The sequence below is a fragment of the Maylandia zebra genome, linkage group LG18, assembly GCF_041146795.1.
Source record: "Maylandia zebra isolate NMK-2024a linkage group LG18, Mzebra_GT3a, whole genome shotgun sequence".
Classification (NCBI taxonomy): Eukaryota; Metazoa; Chordata; class Actinopteri; order Cichliformes; family Cichlidae; genus Maylandia; species Maylandia zebra.
This window is the reverse complement of record NC_135184.1, coordinates 19,385,473-19,409,372: the sequence shown is the minus strand read 5'-3', so window position 1 is coordinate 19,409,372 and position 23,900 is coordinate 19,385,473. Positions and strand designations below refer to the sequence as shown.

The 23,900-nt window shown below is 38.9% G+C and overlaps 1 protein-coding gene across 3 annotated transcripts in view; it reads left to right on the top strand.

Annotated features, from left to right (window-relative positions):
• tnn (tenascin N) overlaps positions 1–23,566 on the top strand; it is a 41,636-nt gene extending 18,070 nt beyond the window's left edge. The window contains exons 8-19 of one of the 3 annotated variants that reach the window (XM_004542653.4): positions 987–1,076; positions 10,817–11,080; positions 12,368–12,631; positions 13,872–14,138; positions 15,551–15,814; positions 17,947–18,077; positions 18,565–18,703; positions 18,798–18,949; positions 19,461–19,557; positions 19,679–19,843; positions 20,339–20,502; positions 22,319–23,566. In XM_004542653.4, the coding sequence (XP_004542710.3) occupies positions 987–1,076; positions 10,817–11,080; positions 12,368–12,631; positions 13,872–14,138; positions 15,551–15,814; positions 17,947–18,077; positions 18,565–18,703; positions 18,798–18,949; positions 19,461–19,557; positions 19,679–19,843; positions 20,339–20,502; positions 22,319–22,468 (2,147 nt within the window). In that variant the 3' untranslated portion in view covers positions 22,469–23,566. The remainder of the gene's footprint in view (positions 1–986; positions 1,077–10,816; positions 11,081–12,367; positions 12,632–13,871; positions 14,139–15,550; positions 15,815–17,946; positions 18,078–18,564; positions 18,704–18,797; positions 18,950–19,460; positions 19,558–19,678; positions 19,844–20,338; positions 20,503–22,318) is intronic. The other 2 variants (XM_004542654.4, XM_012916684.3) reach the window with 2 other exon arrangements.
• Positions 23,567–23,900: the final 334 nt, after the last annotated feature.

The window sequence follows — 23,900 nt, the reverse complement described above, 5'->3', positions numbered from 1 at the left end:
TTGAACACACGGCCTCACATTTCTTGATTTCTGTGGTATACAGAGGAATTCCTGGTCAAATCAATGACTTCAAGGTGCCCAGATCCCATGATTCAAAAACAAGTCAAATAATCAATCCATGCTATGACTGGTTTTCACCAAACATGGCTCTAGGCATCATGTAAAAACATCTCGACATCGTCTGATCTGTCCAAAGGACATTGCTCCAGAGGTCTTGTTGTTTGTTCAGATGTAACTTTGCAAACATGAGCTACGCTGCCATGTTTTTTTTTTTAGAAAGAAGACTTTTTCTTCTGCCAAGCCTCCAAAACAAGCCATGCTTGTTCAGTCTTTTTCTAATTGTACTGTCATGAACTTCAAATTTAACATGTTAACTGAGGCCCGTTTGTCTGAGAGCCAGCTCTTGGGTTTGTTGCATTGTACGGTCTGGCCTTGGGAGGGGAATTTGCTGGATGTCCACTCCTGAGAAGATTGGCAGCTGTCTTCAATGTTTTCTGCTGAATCATCTTTTTCACATGATGCACTTGGATTTATTTGGAAAGGACCTTCTCAGGCTGAATGTTTCCCCTACTTGGCATTGTATAAATTAAATACACTACTTCTGCGATTTGGCTTAAATTTTTGTTAAAATAAATAATGACAAATAAATAACTAATGACATGGGTTTATGTCTCATATTTTCTAGTTCATTTGGAGTTGTATATGACCTGGTAAGGAGCAGAATTTCTTTCATATAATTTTCTGATATGTAAAACTGATAGAGGGTGAATGTTCTTTTACCAGGAAAGTGGGTATAATATACATTTCATGTAGTCTAATAGAAAAGGGATCCCATAATTTAAGGATTTGATTGAGAAAAGTCAGAAAAGTAATTTCTACTTCTACTCAAGATTTTCCTCAAAGTTTGTAAATCCCTTGTTTTGGAGCATTATATCAGAGACTGATGGACATTTGCTTCTTTTAAGACTAACTGTCTCTTCCCACAGGTTTGTATCCAGGAACAGAGTATGTCATCTCAGTGCAGGCCATTAAGGGAAACAATGGGGGCAAAGCTTCTTCTGTCACCGGTGCCACAGGTCAGTGTCAACACATCAGCATTCACGAGTTGTTGAATCTCATACTGCTGTGCCTTATTATCAGTTAGCATAAAGTGGGCCCAATTTTCTCAAAATTGACTGCTGCCTGACATTAATTGCATTGAGACTGCATTTCTGCGACCACTGGAGAAGTCTGACTGTGGATGACACTTAATATAATAGATCAGCCACTCTTGGAACAGAAAAACATCAGAGAAACAGCGAGGAAAACCATATTCCACTTAGTTTTGAATTGGGTGTACCACCAATGAGTGCGCTTAGCTCTTGTTGTGTCACCTATAATTCACCTGTGGTCAGATGCTAAGAAGAAAAACACATAATCTGTCAGACACAAAAAATGCTATGGAGTATTATGCAAACTGCTGTTACCATCCTTACAGAGCCAGTGATAACATTACAATGAATACAGCCAGCAAGAGGCAGGATTGTGGGTTATGGATGGAGGGCTGGAATTTACAACCTAATAATTTGAGCAATCTTTAATGGTTGTGGTGAGCTTGGTCACAGAGGGGAAACATGATATGAATTCTGTAATGACTATGAGATGCTCCCTGACAGTCAGGGTGAGAAGGTCCATGATTTACAGAGTCTGGTGTTGTTGGATATTAGCATTTTGGTCTTAGCGTGAGTTTTAGGACGTGATGAGGAATACATTTTTACTCTTTACTTTCACAGCCATTCTTGACATTAAGTTGCTATATAGTTATAATTTAACAGACCGCCAAATGCTCCACAGTGGCACATCAGGTTTTCAGTTTCTCCCATTATCTTCTTTTCTGTCTCTCATTCACCTTCCCATCTTTCCTCCTCTCTTTAGAGATTACTCACTTCTAAAGCTTTCTTCAGTTTGAAGTCTGTTCATTTTGGGTGGGTGAGTTGTTATTTTTGTTTTTTTAGACACTGAGGCAACCAGTTTAATGGTTTTTAGTCATCAGCCTTAGCAAGGTATTTTCAAGACTCACCTCTCATCTTTTGAAGACAGTCAGGTACTCAAGAACTCATGTCTTCACTAATCTTTTTTTCTGTGTGTATGCCACTTACTTTTGCAGCAACTGCATAAGTGTGTGTGCGTGTATGTGTATGTGTGTGTGCGCGAATGGGCTAATCTACACCAGACAGACAGTGGCTTGTCTCCACTCCAGCAGCTACAATCCTTCATTTTAGGTGTAGCACGAAAAGGCTTAGAGGTGATTGAAGAGGATACTCCTCAGCTCTGTCTGGCAGAGAGGATGTGCTAGTTTCTCGATGACTGGCATGGCGCAACAGAGAGCACAGTCACCTATTATCTCGCCGAACATGCTGTTGCCTTTGGGCAGCGGGGTTATACACGGGAGGAGATAAAAGGAACATGAGGGGGGGAATATTGAAAATACACAAACAGAGAGGAAGCTGTAATAAAGAAGAATAAGACACTAAGTGTTGGCATTAGAGCTAAAAAACCAGAGTCGAGTGATAAATCAAGATATTTATAGGGGGAATTAAGAACAGGAATAGGACAGGATATAAAAACAATGGGTCATAAAGAAACAATTTATGGGACATTATGTAATGCGTTATTGGGTAGGTACTTCTAAGACTACAGCTGCCATCTTACATATTGTGTAAGCGCCACAGTTGAAAGGTTTCCCCACTGTTGCCATCTGTCCTATGTGCCTTCTCATCGTCTCTTTCGCAGTGTCTGTCACGCATCACAATTGGCATCCTGCTAAACTTATTTTGCTGTGGCTCCTTTTATAGTTGTTTACCTTCTGCACTACTGATAACAAGTAGCAAATAAAAGAATGACAGTGGATATTTATAGCTGGGCCTCGTTATGCACTTCCGGTGTGACTTTTATGTTGGATTTATGTTTATGTTGCGGAATATGCACAATTTTTGACTGAATGTTTTCATTTTATTGCCACCAATGACAACATACGAAAAGAGAAACTGAGGACCAGACTTGTCATCCTTACTATAACCTGTCCAAAGCTTAAGAGGCATATAAACACATCATACCACAGCTGCTACTGCTGATTCAGATTCAATAAAGTCACCACCAAGGCCTTTATAACAAAAAGCAGATGGCTTGACGTTCGAAGATGGGTTGAATTTTCCACTCAAATGTGTCCATCGGAGGTTTTTGAGCCAGCTCTTTGCGTTAGACAAAATACAAAGAGCTGGAAAAATGTCAAATGAAAATGTGAGAAGAGACATTTTATAAAAGTAATGAGGATTCAAAACAAATTCCCGAAAGGTCAAACTGGGAATGACAGATTTTGTGTAGAACTACTCTTCGTGTGTTGATTCAATTGGAGCAGTTGAACAGCTCTATGCACCTATTAAGTGTGAGAAAAAGATAATGTTGTTTGTAGGTATCTTCTTAATTAATCTTGGTGTAGGTTATTGCATTAGTAGCATTGATGTTTGAGCCTGTTATGCTCAAAAGTGTGTTGTTGTTTTTTTACTTTTTCTAATATTCATAATAATTGTAATTAATTTTAATTAATTAATTTTTTAATTAATTTTAATTTATACATTGCACAGGTATCTTCCAAAATTGTTTAAACATGAACAAAAGAAAAATCAGGATCTTTTAGCCATTGTCCATTGAAATTTGGGCAAATTTTCTCAAACCTACTATATAATTTTGCTACAAGAATTGTCCCTTATAACACAGAAAATGCTCTATTTCTGCCACAGATTAACACAGACAGTAACACAGATTGATTGCTTTTATTCCACGTTTAACAATCATGCTTCCATGAGTGGTCAGTGCCAGAAGTTAGGCTGTTGTGTATAATCTGAGGGCTGAACTAAGATCACAGTTTGTTTTTCCCTGAAATATGTCCATGTTAACAGTGTACTGTATTTTCTTGTTGGAACATATTTGGATTATTTTACAGTTACAGTGGTGTTTACCTTTAACCTGTCATTCAGAAGAAAGAAAAATTGTTCTCTTTGTGTATTTGTTAAAACTTACTTACGGCTGCCACGTGGAGTGAATAAATTATGAAAGGATAGTTCATAACGTAAAAAAGGGAGTTTCACACAATTCATATTATATGTAAGGACAAAATATAGGTATGTTGATAAGTCAGTTCTGTCATTAAGAATTATGAGTTACTTAAAGCACATACAAGTCGTTGGGCAAACATGCTAATAAACTCAACTAGGGCATAGATCAAGCCTGACATATTGTAGCCTCTGAATGAATGGAGCTCTGTTGCTCCATATGTAGCCATACTGTATGGCTTTCACTGTACAGTGAGGCTGTGAATCTGTAAGGCTCTAAATGATGAAAGACAGCCTACTACTGAGTGCCTTGTGGTCAGTGTCTGCTGAACATGTCACCCATAATGGATAAGTTGTCCTCCAAATGGCCGTAGTCGCAGCTTGTGTTGTGTAGCCATGTAGTCACTGACGCTGCACAGCTAGTGGGGTAGAACGTTTGGAGTAACTGGATCCATCATACAGAGCAAATGCAGGCTTGGAGCACGTAAGAAAACGTATCAAATAACTTATAGAAAATGTCAGACGACTGAGGGATTGGACTTGTTTGTTCAGAGGGGAATAAAGAACATTAGAAAAAAGAAAATCCAGTGGTGGGCAGTAACTTTAACACAAGAGAATAGAGATAACGAACACATTTAATCAGCGTACCAGTGTATGATTCTGTATTTTCATTTGTTCTTTTTTTATATGCTGTACTTAAATAGGCATAGACATCTGCAACCTTTCTGCACTCATTCCTGGCTGAAGAATTGTGAAAAGGTCTGACTTTTATAGTTATCATCATATTTTGCATTAGCTCACCATGATGAATTCTTCAGGAATTGATTAGAATTGTAGTAATAATAGGAGCAATAAAACACTATAAACAGACCTCACTACACATAAACTATGCATTACTGGCAAACTGTACATACAATTGTTTGCAAAAATGACTCATTCTGCAACGATTTTCCCCATTCAGTGTTGTATAGTATTGGTATTTCTGCTGTCAAATTTCTACTAATGTTCTATTAATCTTTTAAATACTATATTCTGTTTATTCTACAGTCGTGCATCACATTCAGTTAAATCATGTGGTCGCTCTCCTGTGAGAATCAGATATCTATTACAAAGCACAGTTTGTACATTTGTTCAACCAAGGTATTTCTCTGGTTTAATTAAAAGAGTTTTTTTTTTAATTAAATTAGAGGTGACTTGAGATCCCCTCTCCATCATAAGTTCTGATTCAAAGTCCTGAAGGAGATATTAAAATCTTCTTTCGCAGTGCAATCTAATAAAATTAGGGGTGGGTTTTTATAATCGATTCATCGATTAAAATCGATTCTGGCTTGGATGACGTAAAATCGATTCATTAATATCCTGAATCGATTTTTTAATATAAATTTATTTTGCCCAAAATGCCAGAATCTCTGGTGACATCTCACAAAATTTCAAGAACCACTAAACAGTTAAGACAGTAAATGAGAGCAGGTACACGGATTCTGCACATAGACTTAAACACACAGCGCAACCCGCGGATCAGAATCAGTTAGATGTCGCCTTTCTCACGGTCGGGGCTGAAAGCCGACAGCTCGCTGATCCTGATCTGTCGGCGGGTCCGCGCTTTGTGTTCACGCCCTTTATGCGCCGATTCTAAAGCTGTTAGTTTGATCTCTCTCCAAACAATACTGACCGAACCAGCAGCAAAAGAAGATCCAAACGGTTCACATAAAATCGTCATGAATTCACTCTGACTTTTACTGTTTTGCTTCCACCGCGATGCACAGCTCTCTCTCTCTCTCTCCCTCTCTCTCTCTCTGTACTTCAAGAACAGTTTCCCTTTCTTCATTATTCGCTTGCTTGTTACGCACAAGTCTACTGTTGTTTACAGCGCTGTCGCACACAGTTTTTTCCCTTTTACATTCTTCCGAAAAGAAAACCTCATTTCTGCTGTTCAATACTGAACAAATTTAAACTTTTTAAAATTATTCAAAATGCAAAACGCTTAACGTGTCTCTAATAAAACTGCTGTAACTTCAGAGGTAATGTTCATATGTTGATTAATGGTTTTCTTTCGTTTTTGATGTACTGCAGAATATTTTTATAAATCCCAGGCCAGGAAAACCTTCATGTTTTTCTGTTTTATCTTCAGCTACTTTGACACAAAGGCATCTGCTGTGACGCTCACACCTTTGATAAAGTCTTGCGTGTGTCAGCTTCCTTTTTATTGATACAAAAATATGTAAATGTACTGATCTGAATTATAATATTTCTGACTGTCAAAATTTCCCAGATTTAAATCGAATCGAATTAAATCGAATCGTGGATCGAATCGATTCGGGACCTTGTGAATCGGAATTGAATCGATTCTAGAAATCAGTGACGATACCCAGCCCTAAATAAAATGTACATGATAACTGATCTGAAAGTAGAGCCAGGGCAGATTGTCTAGCGCGCCAGTATCCAAATCAATTTCCAGTCAAAAACCAGAGGTTTATCCACAATGTGCATGTGGAAGCAGCTAGAAAACTCTGCTGGCCTATAGATTTAATTGGAATCAGAGTCAAGCGGAGTAAATCCTGGTTCCAGAGACAATAGCCAACTGTGGACACACGATGGCAGTAATTTAAAGGCAGTAAGACAGGTTCTATGGCAAAATGCTATTTAAGATGAAAGGAGAGAGACTACGGTAAGTTCATTTTTTTTATAGTGATTTTCTGATTTTATTGGAAAGGCACTGCCAGCCTTGCTTGCCCTAAATGCTACCGCTATGTTCTAAAGGAGCTTTGTTCAGGTCACATAGCAAATAATTGAATAATGAATGATGAAAAGAATGAAGATATTCAAACTGATAAGTTCTTTCAAGTGTTTTAGATCAATTCAAAACGAAAAACATTTTTGCACTAACAGGCTTTATATGTTGTGCCACATGCATCATATGTTATTGCCTCACACCTCACAGTTACTGCCAATTTCCAGAATGCAATGACATCTCCCTGGTGGTGCATACTGCCACTTCCTGTTTTTAGGTCATGCAGTTCTGGTGCAGAACTGACATTATTAGTCATTAATTTCAAAATGTTCTTAAATGTTCAACACTAAGCTTGTTTAGTGTTTTTCAGTTAAGGTGCTTAGAAAAGTGAATGACCTCTCATTTCGAGGCCTTGGAGGAAACACACAGCTCTAATAAAAAGGAGCTATTATAAATTCTTTCTGTGGTTTAGCTCATGACAGGCTGTCAGGCAGTGCAGCCACAAGGACAGGGAAGTGACAGAGGGAGAGGAGAGGAGAGACAAAGAGGGGATATAGAGTTTGACAGTTGCACACTTCCTTTCTTCTCTTGGATGCATCATCAATCAGTTTTCACGATGCACACTGCACACTGACACAAGAACGACCTCGACTCAACTGCTGCCACAGAGGAATAATCCTAAATGATGATTACTTTTACATTTCCCTTCACTTCCTTTGTGTCTCTCCTACTATGCCTCTGTGACTTTATTTCCAGTCTTACTTTCTTTGTTGCTCTCCCTCTACACTTTCATGATGAGTACCTCGACCGACCCCAGAGCCCATCCAGACAACACTCACAGCTTCACCAGAGTCTTGTATGCATCCTTCATATTTCCTCGAGCCACCGAAACAGAAGCTCGATGTTCTGGTCTGCTTGTCTTTCCTCTACAGCTCATGCATTACAGTGCAATGAACAGATCAGTAACCTAGGTTGCTTTGATGTTACAAATTCTCCTTTTGTTCATTTTTTTTAATCTTCAGCATCCATTAATAAAACAGTAACAGGCTTATGTACATTTCTGTTGGATAAAAATGTGTATCACGAATGTGCCATGTTACAGCCTGACCTGCTGACTAAAAAGGCGAGACAGCCATCAGTATTTGAACGGGCTGTTTTTCAGGGGTCGGTGAAACCTTTTAGAAGCGCTTGTGAAATGGTCAGAAAATGCCTGGCCGAACACATTTCCTGTGTCACAATTTGTTGGTTTTGTTTCCAAAACCAACAATTTGAACTTCACCTCAATTTTGCCAGCTGTGTTGAGGTAAGAAAGTCAGCAATTTGAATGTCTCTGAAGCTGTCTTCAGTTTTTATTGTTTTTATTATTCTATTTTATTGTCTCCCCCACTCTTTTTTTCACTTTCTGTGCACACATCAAGAAAAGCACAACACATTGTCGGTCTTCCAGGAAAGACTGTGAAGACTGCTAATGTCTGATCTGACAGCATCATAGTGTCCTTGCTTCAAGGAATGTCTAGAAGAATGCAGGGCTGCAATGTGGTGTTAAATCAGCTAAAGTGAACTAATGGGCAAGAAGTCTGTCTATCAAATCCATGCGCAACTGGTGGCTAAGTGGGTAATTATAGACTACTTACATGTTTCTAAGAAAAAAGAATAATGGTGTCTGCAGAAGTTAGATGTTAACTTCTTAAAGTCCTCTCTGTATAACCCTTCAATTTTAATGTTCGGTTTAACAAGTGTTAAGTACTGTCTATTAACCACAGAGATCTTTCTGGCTCTTTCTCATCAACTGATGTTTGACTGTTAGCAACAGCCCTCATCACCTCATCGGTGGAGTTACTGTGACTATATCTTACACATTTGTGATGCTTTCAGTTTTGAAAAGTCTGCCCAGCATTCATACACATAAAGTACACCACAATAACCCTTAATAAAAAATTTAAAATATTTGTAAAAATATAAAACCATAATAATCAAATCAAATCAAATCACTTTTATTGTCACATCACATGTGCAGGTACATTGGTACAGCACATGCGAGTGAAATTCTTGTGTGCGAGCTTCACAAGCAACAGAGTTGTGCAAAATACAATAACATAAACAGGCAAAATATACGAATGGCTAAATCTGAAACTAATAAATATATGTATAATATATAATAGTATATGCAAAAAAAAAAAAAAAAAATTTCTGGATGTGTATACTAAATGTTTTTCTACGTGTGTGTGTGTGTGTGTACACATATTTTACAAATTAAATAGAGTCAACAATAAATAAAATATATAAAAATATACAGAGTTGAGACATGTGCAAAACAGTGGCATTACTGTACAGTATGGAGTGCATAATGTTGAAGTTCCAGTAGTGAAGGTGAGGTGTCTATGACGTGTTCAGCAGTCTGATGGCCTGATGGAAAAAGTTGTCTCTCAGTCTGCTGGTACGGGACCGGATGCTGCAGAACCTCCTTCCTGATGGAAGTAGTCTGAACAGTTTATGGCTGGGGTGACTGGAGTCCTTGATGATCCTCCCCGCTTTCCTCAGGCACCGCTTCCTGTAGATGTCTTGGAGGGAGGGAAGCTCACCTCCAATTATCCGTTCAGAGCACCGCACTACTCGCTGGAGAGCTTTGCGGTTGTAGGCGGTGCTGTTGCCATACCAGGTGGTGATGCATAAAATACACTAATAATTACCAATAACTAAAAAAATTATTGGCTATTATATTGGCTATTATAAAAGGCACTGACAGAAAACCCAGGTCATGTATTTATGAGGATTTACTTCAGGGTTATGTTGTTTAGTCTTGTAAAGTTTGCCAATAGACCCTGGCTGATGTTGTCCAGGTATTCTACTTTTCTTATTATATAGAGTTCTTTTTTTTTTCATTATACAACCTTATCAATATTGATTGCCATAGTCTACAGCTATATGTTTCTGTAGAGACCAATGTCAGTGATGTTGTGAACTCTCTAGCAACTGACATTAATAGATGGATGACAACAGTTTTTTTCTTTTTTTAACTTAACAAAGACAAAATGGAAAATCTTTTAATTGGCTCAAAAACCAAGTTTATTTATAAGTGAGCAACAACAGGTGACACAGTACGATTTCAAGTAAAAGGTCATGGCATTGTTTGACATTCTGATTTGAGCTTTAAACCCTGCATTAACTCAAGGCAGCTTTCCTTCATCTTAGAAATATCGCCAAAATATGACTCTCCTGGCTCGCCACGACTCAGAATTTTTTTTCATTTTTAGTAGACTGGATTACTGCAATTCTCATTTTGTTGGACTTCCTAAAAAGATTATCAGTAGACTGCAGCTTATCCAATACTCTGCTGCAAGGTTATTAAGTAAAACGAGAGAATAACAGAGCACATCGCTCCAGTTTTAGCAGAGCTACATTAGCTTCCAGTATCTTGCAGAACTGCTTTAAAAATACTCTTACTTAAATGGCATTGGACCATCTGGACCATCTTATATTTCTGAAAGTCTGTCACTTTATATCCTGGCTCGCACTCAAACATCCTCTGCTGCCAAACTCTTAGATATACAGTATTCCTCACAGAGAGAAATTGGGGATGCAGCTTTTGGTGTTTATGCCCCCAAAATCTGGAACAGACTATCTCAATATACCGAGGAAGCAAACTGTGCCAATAATGTCAAGAAACTCTCAACATCACACATTTAAATCTGGCATTTAGCTAGTGTTTACATTTAATAAAAATACCACTTCACTGCTTTACCTTTAAGTGAGTTCAGCAGCCGTATTTAGTATTCTGGTTCAGAACGTGCAGTTTCTCTACAGTCCCGTCTGCTTCTGTTCCTTCAATGTTTATTTTCTTTTTCTATATTTTTTATGTAGAATTTCGTCTTATTCATTTAGTATCCACGTGTGGGATGTATGTGGATGCATATATGAACATATTTCTAATGGGTTGTTTGACTTTTTCAGCTCTTTTTGATGCTTTTTTTTCTTTGCTTTTTTACGTCTTCAGATATTGATGCTCCAACAAATCTCGTCACTACCGAAGTAACAGAGGACACTGCAACAGTCTCCTGGGATCAAGCCCAGGCTGGAATAGAGGGATACATGCTGAGTTACACTTCTGCTGAGGGATCCAGTTCAGACATCTCTGTAGCACGTGATAGTACCTCATACAGGCTGATAGGCTTGAGGCCTGGAGTTCTCCATACTGTCTATATCTGGGCCTATAAGGGAGACAAAGTCAGCGGAAAGAGTTCAACAGAAGCTGAAACAAGTAAGTGCTGAAAGGGGAAACATTACAGTAGAGACTGATTTGATTATTTGGCTGTCCGTCATTGAAGACTCCCACAGAGGAATCATATTTTGGAGGTCAGCTAGGAATATCTACAAAGGTAAGGCAGAAAAAAGAAACTCTTATCCCCTCTTTTTTTTTTTAACAATGGTGCTGAAAGTGTAAACAAATGCTTTTATCTTCTGTCTCTTTTTTACTGATTGCACAATAGCCTTTGATTGTCTGAAAAGTGATCAAAAGCGCAACTGTTCTTTGCTGCCTTTGAACTTGGAGCAGTCTGTGAACTAAAGTAAAGGTTGATTTTAGGGTCTCTTTTTCTTAAGCTCCTTTATGTACGACCTTAAAAAACATACAGATAATTGGTCAATTACTACCTCTTGATCTTGTGCGTGCTAGGTTGACAATGTGTGAAAAGCATTAATATAGACATTACACACTTAGCACACCAGCCCCTCTTATCCATCTGCCAAGAGTGGAACTTGAACTCTGTGTGAAAAACGCTGTTTAACATAATTAGGTGGTACACCTCATTTAAAAGCAGCCCAGTTTAGCCTCGGGTTGAATGTTCATAAGAAGTTTGAGCAGAAGCATTTTGCTTGGTCAACAGAGCAAGACACTTCTCATGTCTCTTAATCTGGCTGTTGTGCAGATTAGCAGCTGTTGCTGTCTGCTGGTATTGATGTTTTTGGAAGAAAGTCAGCAGAACAAGAAGTATGAGTGCTTTAAAAAATATCTTTACGCATCAGGATCACAATGACTGTGACGGCACAAGCTGGTGAAACAGGCTGAGCTAGTAATAGAATTAGTTTTCCTTGACAGCATAGTATGACTTTAGTTTCTTAACAGTTCTTAACAATGTTTTCCTGCTCCTAGTAAAATGTATGCGATGTAGAATTTCCATGTTCTTTGCTTACAAGTAGCCCCTAGAACCACTGCTTACATAGCAGTGTGTCATGCCGTCAAACTTGGATTCAATAAAAAATGTGTCAAAATAGTTGAATGTGGTATTTTTGGATACCATTGAAAAGATTTTTCATATATGTCATATATGAAAAACAACAGGTTTATATAAGAGGTGCTGTTGTTTAAGGCTAGAGAGCTGCTAAAGCTCACCACAGAGTATAATCCAAGTTTGACATCTATTCCAGTGTCTTCTGCTTCTAGATACAGGTGAAGCTCTGCACTGCTGATTTTTTTTAGTTCTTCTGTTTGCAACAGCTGTGATTACGTGTTTTTACCAGTATCTACTAACTACAACTCCCTGTGCAGACCTGGATGCTCCTACTAACGTCTTCGCCCAAGATGAGACAGAGTTCAGCTTCAGGGTGCACTGGGATCCCCCTCAGGCAGAAATTGATGGCTACATGCTAACATATAGCTCTTCTGAGGGCTCAAGTGAAGAAATTGTAATTGGGTCTGACAGTACTTCATACACGCTGACTGGCCTGAGGCCTGGGGTCCTCTACACTGTCTACATCTGGGCTGTCAAAGGGAGTAAAGCCAGCAGGAAGATCTCGACACAAGCTGAGACAGGTCTCAGAAATTTAACTTTCTTTTCAAACCTCAGCATTAAATGGTTAATATCAAAGTTAAACAAAACCCATTTCCTTGCCTCTTACATGATAATATATTTTATGTTACGTATAAAGATACAATATTGTCCAAAAGTCTTGAGTCATCCCTCATTTTTTTAAAATTTTGCTCCGAGTGAGGCAGACAAGAGTTATTGAGTTATTGAGCAATAGTTCCCCCTGGCTTTATTGGTGTCTATACATGACACATAACTGATTTTAAATTGTATTTTCAGGCTCTTTATTACCACCAGCCTGTTGCAGAGACATATAATTCGTTCCCATTTCTTGTTTGAATCTATGAAAAATGCCAAAGATAACACAGTTTGACAGGCATAAAATATAATTTCTGAACTACCTGTTGGACAAAATCTTGGCATATATCAGGTGTCCTCAAAAATATTTAAGGAGAAAAGAAGAAGTGGTAGGCTATCTAGAGCAGATGAACAGTACCTGAAAGTCCTGTCTTTAGGAAGTAGGAAACACACCAGCAAAGTCCTGCCACAGGATCTGAGAGAGTGTCTGGCCCTTTAGTTTTGGTCAGCAAAGTGGAACATGTTTGCATTTCTCCTTCAGATTCATCTATTGTTCACTGAAGCCTCGTCAGAAATGGTCTCAGTGGACAGGTGGCTGTCAAGAAGCGATTCTTAAGGAAGGGAAACAGGGAGAAGACTGAGGAATGTTAAATCACAGAGGAATCAGACTGCAAATCAGTGCCACAGGGCTCAGGGAGTGATGAATCAAAATTTGAATTTTTTTTAGTAAAATCATCATCAAAACCTCAGGAGTCGTACATCAGTGAGTGTCTAATGCTGTGTGTAAAACACAGTGGATCTTCTGTTGAAGTCTGGAGAACTAATGCTGAAAACTACTTAAAGAAATGACAAGATAGTTTGTCCAAGAGAGTTCAGAATGTGTTGAAGAATCGAGTTGTTCACACAAATACTGACTTTATCATTATTGTTTGAACATGTTTGAGTAAATCGCTAACCCTTCCCAATTCCTCCAAAAGTATTAATTCTAAATTGTCAGCACTGGTCTACCGTCACCTTGACATACAGTTTTCACAAGGTTTATCAACCAAATAACTGGATTTATTATATTCCTTCACATTTTTTAGATTAATTTAATTTGTCACCCATAATATTCCAGATGACTGTAATATTCATCATTAGAGTTTGTGTATTAATATCTTCTCCTAGAACTGGACGCGCCTGCTAACCTCTTAGCAGAAGATGAAACAGAATCCAGCTTCAGTGTTTCATGGGATCCCGTCCAGGCAGAAATTGATGGCTACATGCTAACCTACACATCCTCTGAAGACGGCTCTAGTGGGGAAATCCCAGTGGGGGCAGATGAGTCTGATTATTTGTTGACTGGTTTGAGGCCTGGGCTCCTCTTCACTTTTTACATCTGGGCTGTCAAGGGAGACAAAGCCAGCAGGAAGATCTCAACACAAGCTGAGACAGGTGTCAGATGCCGGTTTTGTTAAAACAAATTGTCTGACTAGTAAATTCATGTTTAATACCCTAGAGCTTCAGATGCCCCATAATTACAGCTTTTCTGAAAAGACAGCAAGTCAACCTCCTTGTAAACCTTAAAAAAATGTCTCTCAGATGGTAGACCAATCAGAATCAGCTTGTTTGTTTAAAGCAATTTTCCAATGTATCCATTCATCAGTTCATCCATCTACTTGCCAACTTCTTTGGGTCAATAAGGGGGAAAGCAGCCCAGACATCTATTTCCCCAATAACTTACCTCAGCTCTTCCTGAGCAGTCATGTGCCAGCTCACAGCATGTTCTGGAACAACCCAGCGATTTCCTCTGAGTCAGTCATGCCTGCAGTGCAGGGAGGCACTCTGGCCTGCTCTTTCCCATTGACTATTATGCTCACTATTCGGAGCAGTTGCTCCTTTTATAGTTCCTTTCCAGTCGAAGGACCCTTCCTTGATTCATGCAGACTCAGATCCATTCAGGTTAGCCAGCATATTGGAGAACTTCATCTCAACATCTTTTATTCAACAGTATGTTAATTTCACTTGCTTCTCAGCATCTTTGATTGCAAGGGAAGCATGGATTGAAGAGTTCTCTTAAAGCCATTTTCAGTCATGACATAATGTATGTCAGCAGTTTTTGAACTGCGATGATCACGAGCACTTTTCTTCTTCAAACTACAGCACCTTGGACCTATAACATAGGAAAAAACAGATCCGAAACTGAAATGTTTCTTGACAGAAAAACAAGACATTTTCAGCAATATCAGAGGAATATTTGACCAAAAAATCTCAGTGCATCATCAAATATAAATACCATATTCAAGTAATAAGTACTCTCCTTTCTGACAATCAAACAGGCAGTTAAATTTAAATTTTTAATCCTCTTCACAAAAATCAAGTAATTTGCCCCCAAATCTGTCTTTATTCTGTTCTCTATGCTCTTAATCATGTTTTTGTACAGAACTGAATGTTCCTATTCACCTGTTTGGCGAGAGAAAATCTTAAGTGGATCATCAGACCACATTAAGGCAGGAATCAGTAGATATAATTTTAGATGTGATGAAAACACAGTTAAAGAGACCACTTAGGAGCTGAATAGTTTCTAACTGAAGTCCTGACTCATCATTTCCTTTAAACCACTTTGGGCCTGTGAAATGTGACGCAAACCAGCAGGTTTCTAAATGGACAAAGTGAACTTAAAAAACATCAGTATTCATCACGTACTCACAATCATGATACTAATGCTTGTAGAAAATTCAAGCTAAGTTGTTTCATCCCCCTGATGTAGTGAAAGATGAAACAACACATCTTGTAGTTTGCACAAGCAGTTCTTGAAATGTGCATGAGTAGTGCAGTAAACCTCTTCTACTAACATCTTCCTTTAGAACTGGATGCTCCTGCTAACCTCTTAGCCCGAGATGAAACAGAATCCAGCTTCACTGTGTCATGGGATCCAGCCCAGGCAGAAATTGATGGCTACATCCTTACCTACACCTCTTCTGAGGGCTCTAGTGAGGAAATCCCTGTTGGGTCTGACAGGACCTCTTACATGCTGACTAGCCTGAGGCCTGGAGTTCTCTACACTGTCTACATCTGGGCTGTCAAGGGGGACAAAGCAACCAGGAAGATTTCAACAAAAGCACAGACAGGTCAATACAATATGAACAAGTGGATTTTTTCCCCCCTTTTGGCGATATTGAAACTCTTCTTTCTTATGAAACATTGAAAAGGGTCATTTTTCTTCTCTTAAATTTGTTGCAGGCTTGGGTTCTACTGTTAAATACATTGATGCATTTGGGCAGAGCAGCAGGATGTTGCAAAACCAGTTTCTCCTATTAAAGTAGTCCTTAATTGAATGTTTACATGAGCCAACTCTGAGCTTTAACTGGCTGTAAATGCTGAAAATACCCATTACTTTTAAACAGTGTTTACCTGTTTGTGGGTCTGACTCTCTGTTTGGATGAGAAAGCCCCCCAAAAATCTACCCAACTAAATTTTATGACACATCATGGCAAGATGGAGAATGCCCAAAAGAATAAACAATGGTGCAGCTCAAGATTATTTCCTTGATAATGAACAGCAACATTTGAGTGTCCTTTTGTTATGTGTCAGCAGTATTGCACAAAAACTACCAGTCAGAATTTATTACAATTTCCTAGAGAGGCAGAGGAAGACACCATTAAATTGTAGTTCATCCAAAGCAATTTATTTATTCTTTCTTACTAGACATGAAAAGCTGCAAAGGGTCCATCAGTACCTTCTTTTAGTAATCAGTCCCAGGTGTTTTCAAATGCAAAAGCTCAAACATGTTATTGCTTTTATACCGGTAATAAAAAGATCCGAACCTGAGACCAGTAAATTATTACTAAAGTACATATGCCCTAGTTTTGGGGGTTTATTGGTTGGAAAAAAAGGCAAAAAGGCATCACGTTCTCTGAGCAGCTGCAGATCATTCAAACTCAGTGAGTTTCTGATGAAGAGACCAGCAGTTTGCACCGACTTGACTGCTGTGGAGTTGACTAGAAATCTTTTTACATTTCTTTCTGATGACAAACAGTATAAGTTGTACTTCTTGGCATAGCTTGGTATTGAGAGGGATCAAAGATTAAGTATAGCTGGAGATTTTTAAATGAACTAACATGCAATCACAGAGTCAATATTTGTTTGTTTGGAACCTCTAAAGTATCGAAGACCACCTCTCTGACTGGAATATGATTCCCAGAGGCCTGGGAGGTCAGGTCACATGGCGGGCCTCAGAGGTTAGTTTGAAGTAAAAAGCAGCAGCACGTGGTGATTGTGTTACAACAGGGGCATCTTTGTGATTCACAGATGATCTGTAAAATCATCTGGGAGCACTGAGTGAAAGCTGGGTCTTTTTCAATTAGGCAGAAAATGACCGAGTTTTGGATGATAAACTTTTCTCGTCGTAACTCGTCAGCGGGCAGAAGGCCAGTGTGGTGCTGTGTTCAAACAGGAGCGTTACTGTGTCAAACGATATCATCTGGGACACATAAAGGAACATGTTATTATATTTGTGACTTTATTGGACCTAGTAAAAAGCACCATTATTATGTCATTTAAAGCTGTCTCGAACCAAACTGTTTCACAGATTTGTCAGGAGCGTTTCATTCTCCTTATGATACCCAAGGTGCTGCTCAAAATGTCACTCTTCACGCTGTTTTTCCCTTTTATTTACAAAAAAAAAAGAAGTAATTTTTTTAATACAAACAGAAAATGGTTTGGGATGATTTTGCACCTTATGGTGGCATAGACTTCCCCTAATTTCTTGATCCATGGGAGGTTAAAGCTCCAACTGCTCTAACAGGCATCTCAGTGTCAGACAAATTATCTCAGCTTCTGCTTCAGGTCAAACTCCCAAAGCATTTAAATGAGAAAGCACAAGTATTAGCTTATCTGCACAGGCAAATTGTAACTGTGCAGGTAGATGGTTGTCATATCTTGTGTTGTGCTTCATGTGGAGAAAGTCTGAAAATCTAAATTGCCAATTTAATCGGCCTGAATCAAAAGCTCTACATTTTAGGTTCACAGAGGAAAATAATAGACAGACGAATGATTAACATTATCAGTAAAAATCATGTAAAAGTACCTATTGTTTATAGAAATCATTAATTTGTTCTTCACAGTTTAAATTTTTGGGCTAAAGGCTTGTAAATGGAGCACACGTTTATTTACCAAATGAAAACATGATATTATCAAATGCATTAATGACTAAATGACTGCTGAGCTGTAATCCACTTTGATTTGCACTCATACCCACCAGACATTGATTCTCCCAAGGATCTGAGGGCTGTAGATGTGACGCTGGACTCTGCTTCTTTAACTTGGACTCCTCCTCTGGCTGACATTGAGGGTTACATCCTCACCTACAGGGATGAAGAGGGAAACACGGAGGTAAGTCGCCATAATGATTAGCACCGATGAGTTTGCACCATAGAGCACGGTATTCACACTTATAATATTCAAACGCACAATTTCTCACATATTATGTTGTTTTCACTTCTTGTGTAACTTTAGCAGCAAAAAAAAACAAGACCTGAAGGTGAAGGATGAAGGATGATTCCTCTTATTCTGTACTGGTTATAAGCAGAATCTCTGGGCAACATGTTCTCCTAGTCTCAGTCATTTAAATGACATTTGGGAAATTGACTGGGGCTAAAGGTGCATGTTAATCTTAATCTCTGTAGAACACTGACCTCTTGTGGCAATAAACAAAGCAAACCTGGTAGTAATCAGCTTCTTTTGTTGCTGTTTGCTGTCTTTTTAAAATTGAGATCTAAGTAATTAAACCTAACACAATTTACTTTTCTGTTTAGTCCGAAATGTTAAATCCATAATGTGATGCTATTATATTCAGTGTTCTGTTATATGTTTTCATCAGACTGTTGAAAAGCAGCTTCTAGCCGGTGAGAGCAGCTTTGCTGCATCAAGTCTTGAGATGGGGAAGAGGTACATTGTCACTATTATTGCCTACAGGGGCAACAAGAGGAGCAAGGTGGTAGAAACCATCTTCAAAACAGGTTTGTGCCACGTCACTTAACATCTCGTACTCTGTCAAAAATCATCGGTATGAAAAAAACTCTAATAATCTTCTCACAACATCCCCGTCACCAGTTGGTCTCCTGCACCCATTCCCCATGGACTGTGTTCAGATCATGAAGAACGGCAATAAGAGGAATGGTGTCTATACAGTCTATATTAACAATGACCGCTCCAAACCTATAGAAGCTTACTGCGACATGGACACTGATGGAGGCGGCTGGCTGGTAGGAATTTTTGATATGATATCAATAAAGAAGCTCACGGTGTGGAACTTTTGTCTAACAATGAGAGTGACTACATGAACACTGGCATGTGCGTGTCACTTATTTGCTCCTGGGTTGTATTATGGGAAGTGGATTCATTTCTTTTGGAGTCTGAATGGGCCATGGGACTAAAATGGTCTCACCTGATTCAGTTTAGATTTTTAGCTCCATGCCTGTTTGAAGATGCAACGCTAAATCAAAGGAATCCCTAATAAAGGCTGATCAGTTTATTGGCTGGTCAATGCTGGCAACCTGTATTAGTCTCGCTTTGAATAACAAAGAAACAGTGGTGAACAAACTGACCCAATGCTGGTTATGTGTATAAAAATTTATTAGACTCCAAGACGTATTTTCTGCATCAAATCTGGAAATCCAGTATCGATTGGGCTCAGCTCCCTAATGATAGCACTAAATAGTTAGAACAAACCATTTGAAATGTTTGTGTAACACTTTGAGTGCTTTCCACTTTTAGGTGCTTCAGCGCCGTAACATTGGCAAGCTGGACTTTATGAAACGCTGGAGGCAGTACATTGCAGGTTTTGGCAACTTAACCGAGGAGTTCTGGATTGGTGAGCACTTCAGTGTTTTGGGAAAGAGGGCTTTTCTGCAGACAGGCATAAACATGCACATTTGAGCATTAGAGGAATGTCTAGTGTGTTCTTGAAATTCTCTGCTTGTGTTTTCCCTCAGGTCTCGATAAAATATACGAGCTTACCAACACTCCTACTCAGTATGAGCTGAGGTTTGATTTGGGTGTGGGCTCAGAGAGAGCGTATGCTGTATACGACAACTTTAAGATTGCACCAGTCAAGCAGAAGTTCAAGCTCACCATTGGCAAATACAGTGGGACAGCAGGTGACTCTTCCTCCTTAACTATAGGCAACATAAAAGGCTGAGGCTGTTCAGACAAATCAAACAGCCTTCAAGAATTATATTCTCTGTGGCACTTAAATGGAATGAGTTATAGCCAAAAGGGGATGGCGAAAATAGCAATGAAACAGACAGGGTCAGAAAATAGAAGGGTTTCAAGCGGGAGGCACCCCACCGGTCATGCTGTAGGATGCTGAGAAAGAAATGTACCCAACAGTAGGTGGGATATTTGTTTCAGAAACTTACATTCAGTCACTTATAGACAGTATCTATATAGGGATGAAAGCAAGGCTTAAGTGGGCTTTGAAGCCAGACAGACACAGACACACACAGCGAGAGCTATGCTGTGTCTACATATAACTCAGTGTGCTGAAACAACATGTGCTACAGAACTGAATCACCCTGAGTTTGGCATTATATTCAATTTCTTCCATCTTACGGTAATAACGGTGCAATCCTAATTTTCTCGATGATCCCCAGGTGATGCCATGACCTACCACCAAGGCCTCCCCTGGACTACCATTGATTCAGATAATGACATTGCCCTGACCAACTGTGCTCTGAGTCACCGTGGCGCCTGGTGGTACAAAAACTGCCACCTGGCCAACCTTAACGGCAAATGGGGTGAAACCAGGCACAGCATGGTAAGTGAATGAGACTGTAGCACCTCAGCAGCAGCAAACTCTGGTTTATTGGACTCAGTGTTGATTTTCTAGTTTTCTGGATAGCATACACAAAAACACACACACGCATATTTAAATCAACAGTATTGTGCAAATGTCTTGAGACTCATTTCTTTATATTTCTTTAATGAAAATGGGAAATATGTGCAGTGATTTATTGAAATGTGCAAACATTCATACATGCAGAAACAGCTAGTGCATTGCTAATGAGCTTGAAAATTAATATTTGATCTGAACACCTTTATTCAAGAAATCGTTTTTATCATTTCTTTAAGTAGCCTTCAGAAATAGTTTTCTGGGTGTTTTTGAAGATCATTCAACGCTCTTCTCTGGATGTTTCTTCCTTTTGTTCCATTCTATGTCAAGATGATCCAACACCGCTTCAGTAATGTTGATGTTCGGGCCAGATTCATCTCTCAGGGCCTGCATATATTCTTTGTTGGACTCATATTTCTTAAGGTCATGATTGAAGATACTGCTCATCTGCTGTACAAAATCTAGCACCTTTATCTTTTGTGCTCCATTTGTCCAGATGGGCAACATAAAATCTAAGCTCTGCATTAAGTCACACTTTTACTGTATGATCGTTATACCATACCGCTTCACCAGTTGGTGGAATCATAATAGACTTGTATTAACACTGTAATTACCCTAAGACCGTGACCAGTTAACAACATGGGTTTTCTGGACAAGTCCCATCAGTCCATCTCTACCATTACATTTTTATGTTTATGGCAAACATTACTGAAAGCTTGCCTCCTAAACAGTTTAGGAGTTTTACTATACTGAAGAAAACATTTGGATTTCAAAAATCTTTTTTACTCTTTTTATTTATCAGTCCTCTTCAGTCTGAAAATATGTAATTTCATAGTTACTGTCCAGCTGTGACCCGCGATGCAGAGCAGGTTATCCATAAATCTGTATTAGTGGGCACTGTGCGAATAGGTGAATGCAGCTTTTGGTGTAAAAGTACTTTGAGCAGCCAAAACTATTGGAAAAGAGCTCTTTGAATGCAATCCATTTTCCATTTCCATTTTGAAGATCAGATGCATTTTTAGTTGCCTTTCTAACCATTTTTCACAGTATATATTACAACATTGTCTGTTAGGATTTAAAACAACACACAAGTACCGCAACTAACTGCTGTGAAGGAAAAACACATCCCTGTTATTTAGGATCTTTACTAAGCATCTTATATGGAAACAACAAGAACAAAAAGAAGCTAAAAAAAAAAAGCTTTCTGGGAGGCTGCTCCCTGGTCAGCAATCAAAGACAGCTTCACCCCAGCCCACTTCTACTTGTTTTGGATTGTTGAGGTGAAGCAGAAATGGCCAACATCCATCAGAAGTGATAAGAAAACACATTTCTCACACCAGCTATAAACCATAAGTGTTTTTACCAGGCTGCTCGGGTAACAACAACAGTTATTATGTCTAAGGAAGACTGATACCGAAGGAAATGCCAGGGGATTTCTCTGCTCTTGTCGAGATTTCATCCATAATATTGCCGTTGCAGATGTCTCCTGCAATGTTTGTCGGCAAAATGCAATAACAGTCAAAACAAGTTTGTACTCACATGAAATGAAGCAGCGGTAGGTATTTATTACTGCATGTCATTCCGCCTGCCTGTCATGCCACTTGCCTCTTTCGCGACTCGATCTCTCCGCTCGCTGTCTCCCCCTTTCATTACGACTCTCCTGTCTAAACATACGGCATTTTTCCTCTTCCCTACTTTGCCCCAATCAGCTTCTCTCTCAATCTGCTGTTTTTGCTGTCAGGGGGTGAACTGGGAACCGTGGAAGGGCCACCTGACATCCCTCGACTTCTCTGAGATGAAGATCCGACCTGTGGGAGCCCTGTCCAGCAGGAAGAGGCGATCGCTGGCGGCTAGGGAGAAAAGCAGAAACACAAAACTCCAAAAGAAATAGAAGAGCGCCTGTGACCACATCAGCCCCATCAGCCTGACATCACACAAGCTTTTGGTGTTTCTGTACATATGTACACATGCATGTTTTAATACTCTAGACTAGAATACCTACTGGTCTCCCTCTCTGTGTGTCTCAAATCTTGGACAATATGTACACCTTTTAGAAAAACGAATACCTTAATATCTGTTCATAGAAATTCAAAGATTTACTGTGACTGCAAGAAAGTGGCAAATGACAAACGTCCTTTGACTTTTTTTGACATTAATTGGTTTTGTTTATCACTCAAACTTGAACCTGTTTATATTGCTTGTGTTATATTTGCTTATTTCACATCCTCCAAAGAAATTGAGTGCATGGTAGAAAACAAAAATAGCTTGTCTGTTGTTGGGTTTTTTCGTGGATCAGGTGTAGACTATTAGAGTTAGCACCCTGTTTATTGATTGTGAAGCCAGCTGGCTTCGTCGCATGAAACTGCCACTGTGCTTCTAACACTGTCACATCACATCAGTTTGTGTGGGACAAGGCCGTCAGTAACAACGGATGGCTGTCTAGAGACGCCAAAGTGCTCCTGCTTTACATTCAGATGACCGAGACAGCTAATATCCATCAATGTGACGTGCCTTTATCAAATGTCAATAGGAATGAAGTTTGTTTGCCCCATCCTCGGGAGCATAATGACCATACTCTAGTTTTTCAATCTGGAAAGCTGACAGAAGTTATTAATACGTCTTTGACTTTGACTTTACTTGATTACTTTTTTCTCTTTTTTTCTTCTTTTTTTACACATTTATATTACAAACTTGGTTTAGGTGACAAGGACTGAGCACATCAATCAACTTTTCTCCTAATCTGCCAGAAGTTATTTGATTTGCAGTCAGTGACTCTCACACATTACTTTCCCCTAAAAGTTATTGTGATTTTTTTTTAACTTCCAGCTAATCCTTAGGATCAGCTTTGAAGGTCAGAAATGAGGAAGTAAAAACCTCTTTATCCATATTTTATTTACTAATTGTATTCTCAAGCTGACATTATAGCTGCTCTTTCATATTAATGCAATCATTCAGGGAATAAAACTAAAACATTTTTTATATGTGAAAATCTTGTTTGTTTTTCTCATCTCAATATAGCGATGGCCTTATGGGATATAGGAAAGCAAGTAGTACTAAACCTTTTTTTGCTTTGCAGATTTTAATGAGTTGCTTTGAAAACTGAATATGTTACCGTGGAAAAGCCAGACAAAATGTTATAGTTATTCAGTATATTTGGGTGTTTCACTGCTGTAAGAAGATACATAGCAACCCCCCAAAAATCTGCAGCCACACTAGAAGCTACATTAAGTTTTATGCAGACATATTGAAGCAGTAAATGCTGATGCATGCTTCTTTAACTTTGTCTTATAGATTTGTCTACGTATATATGCATAGTAATCGAC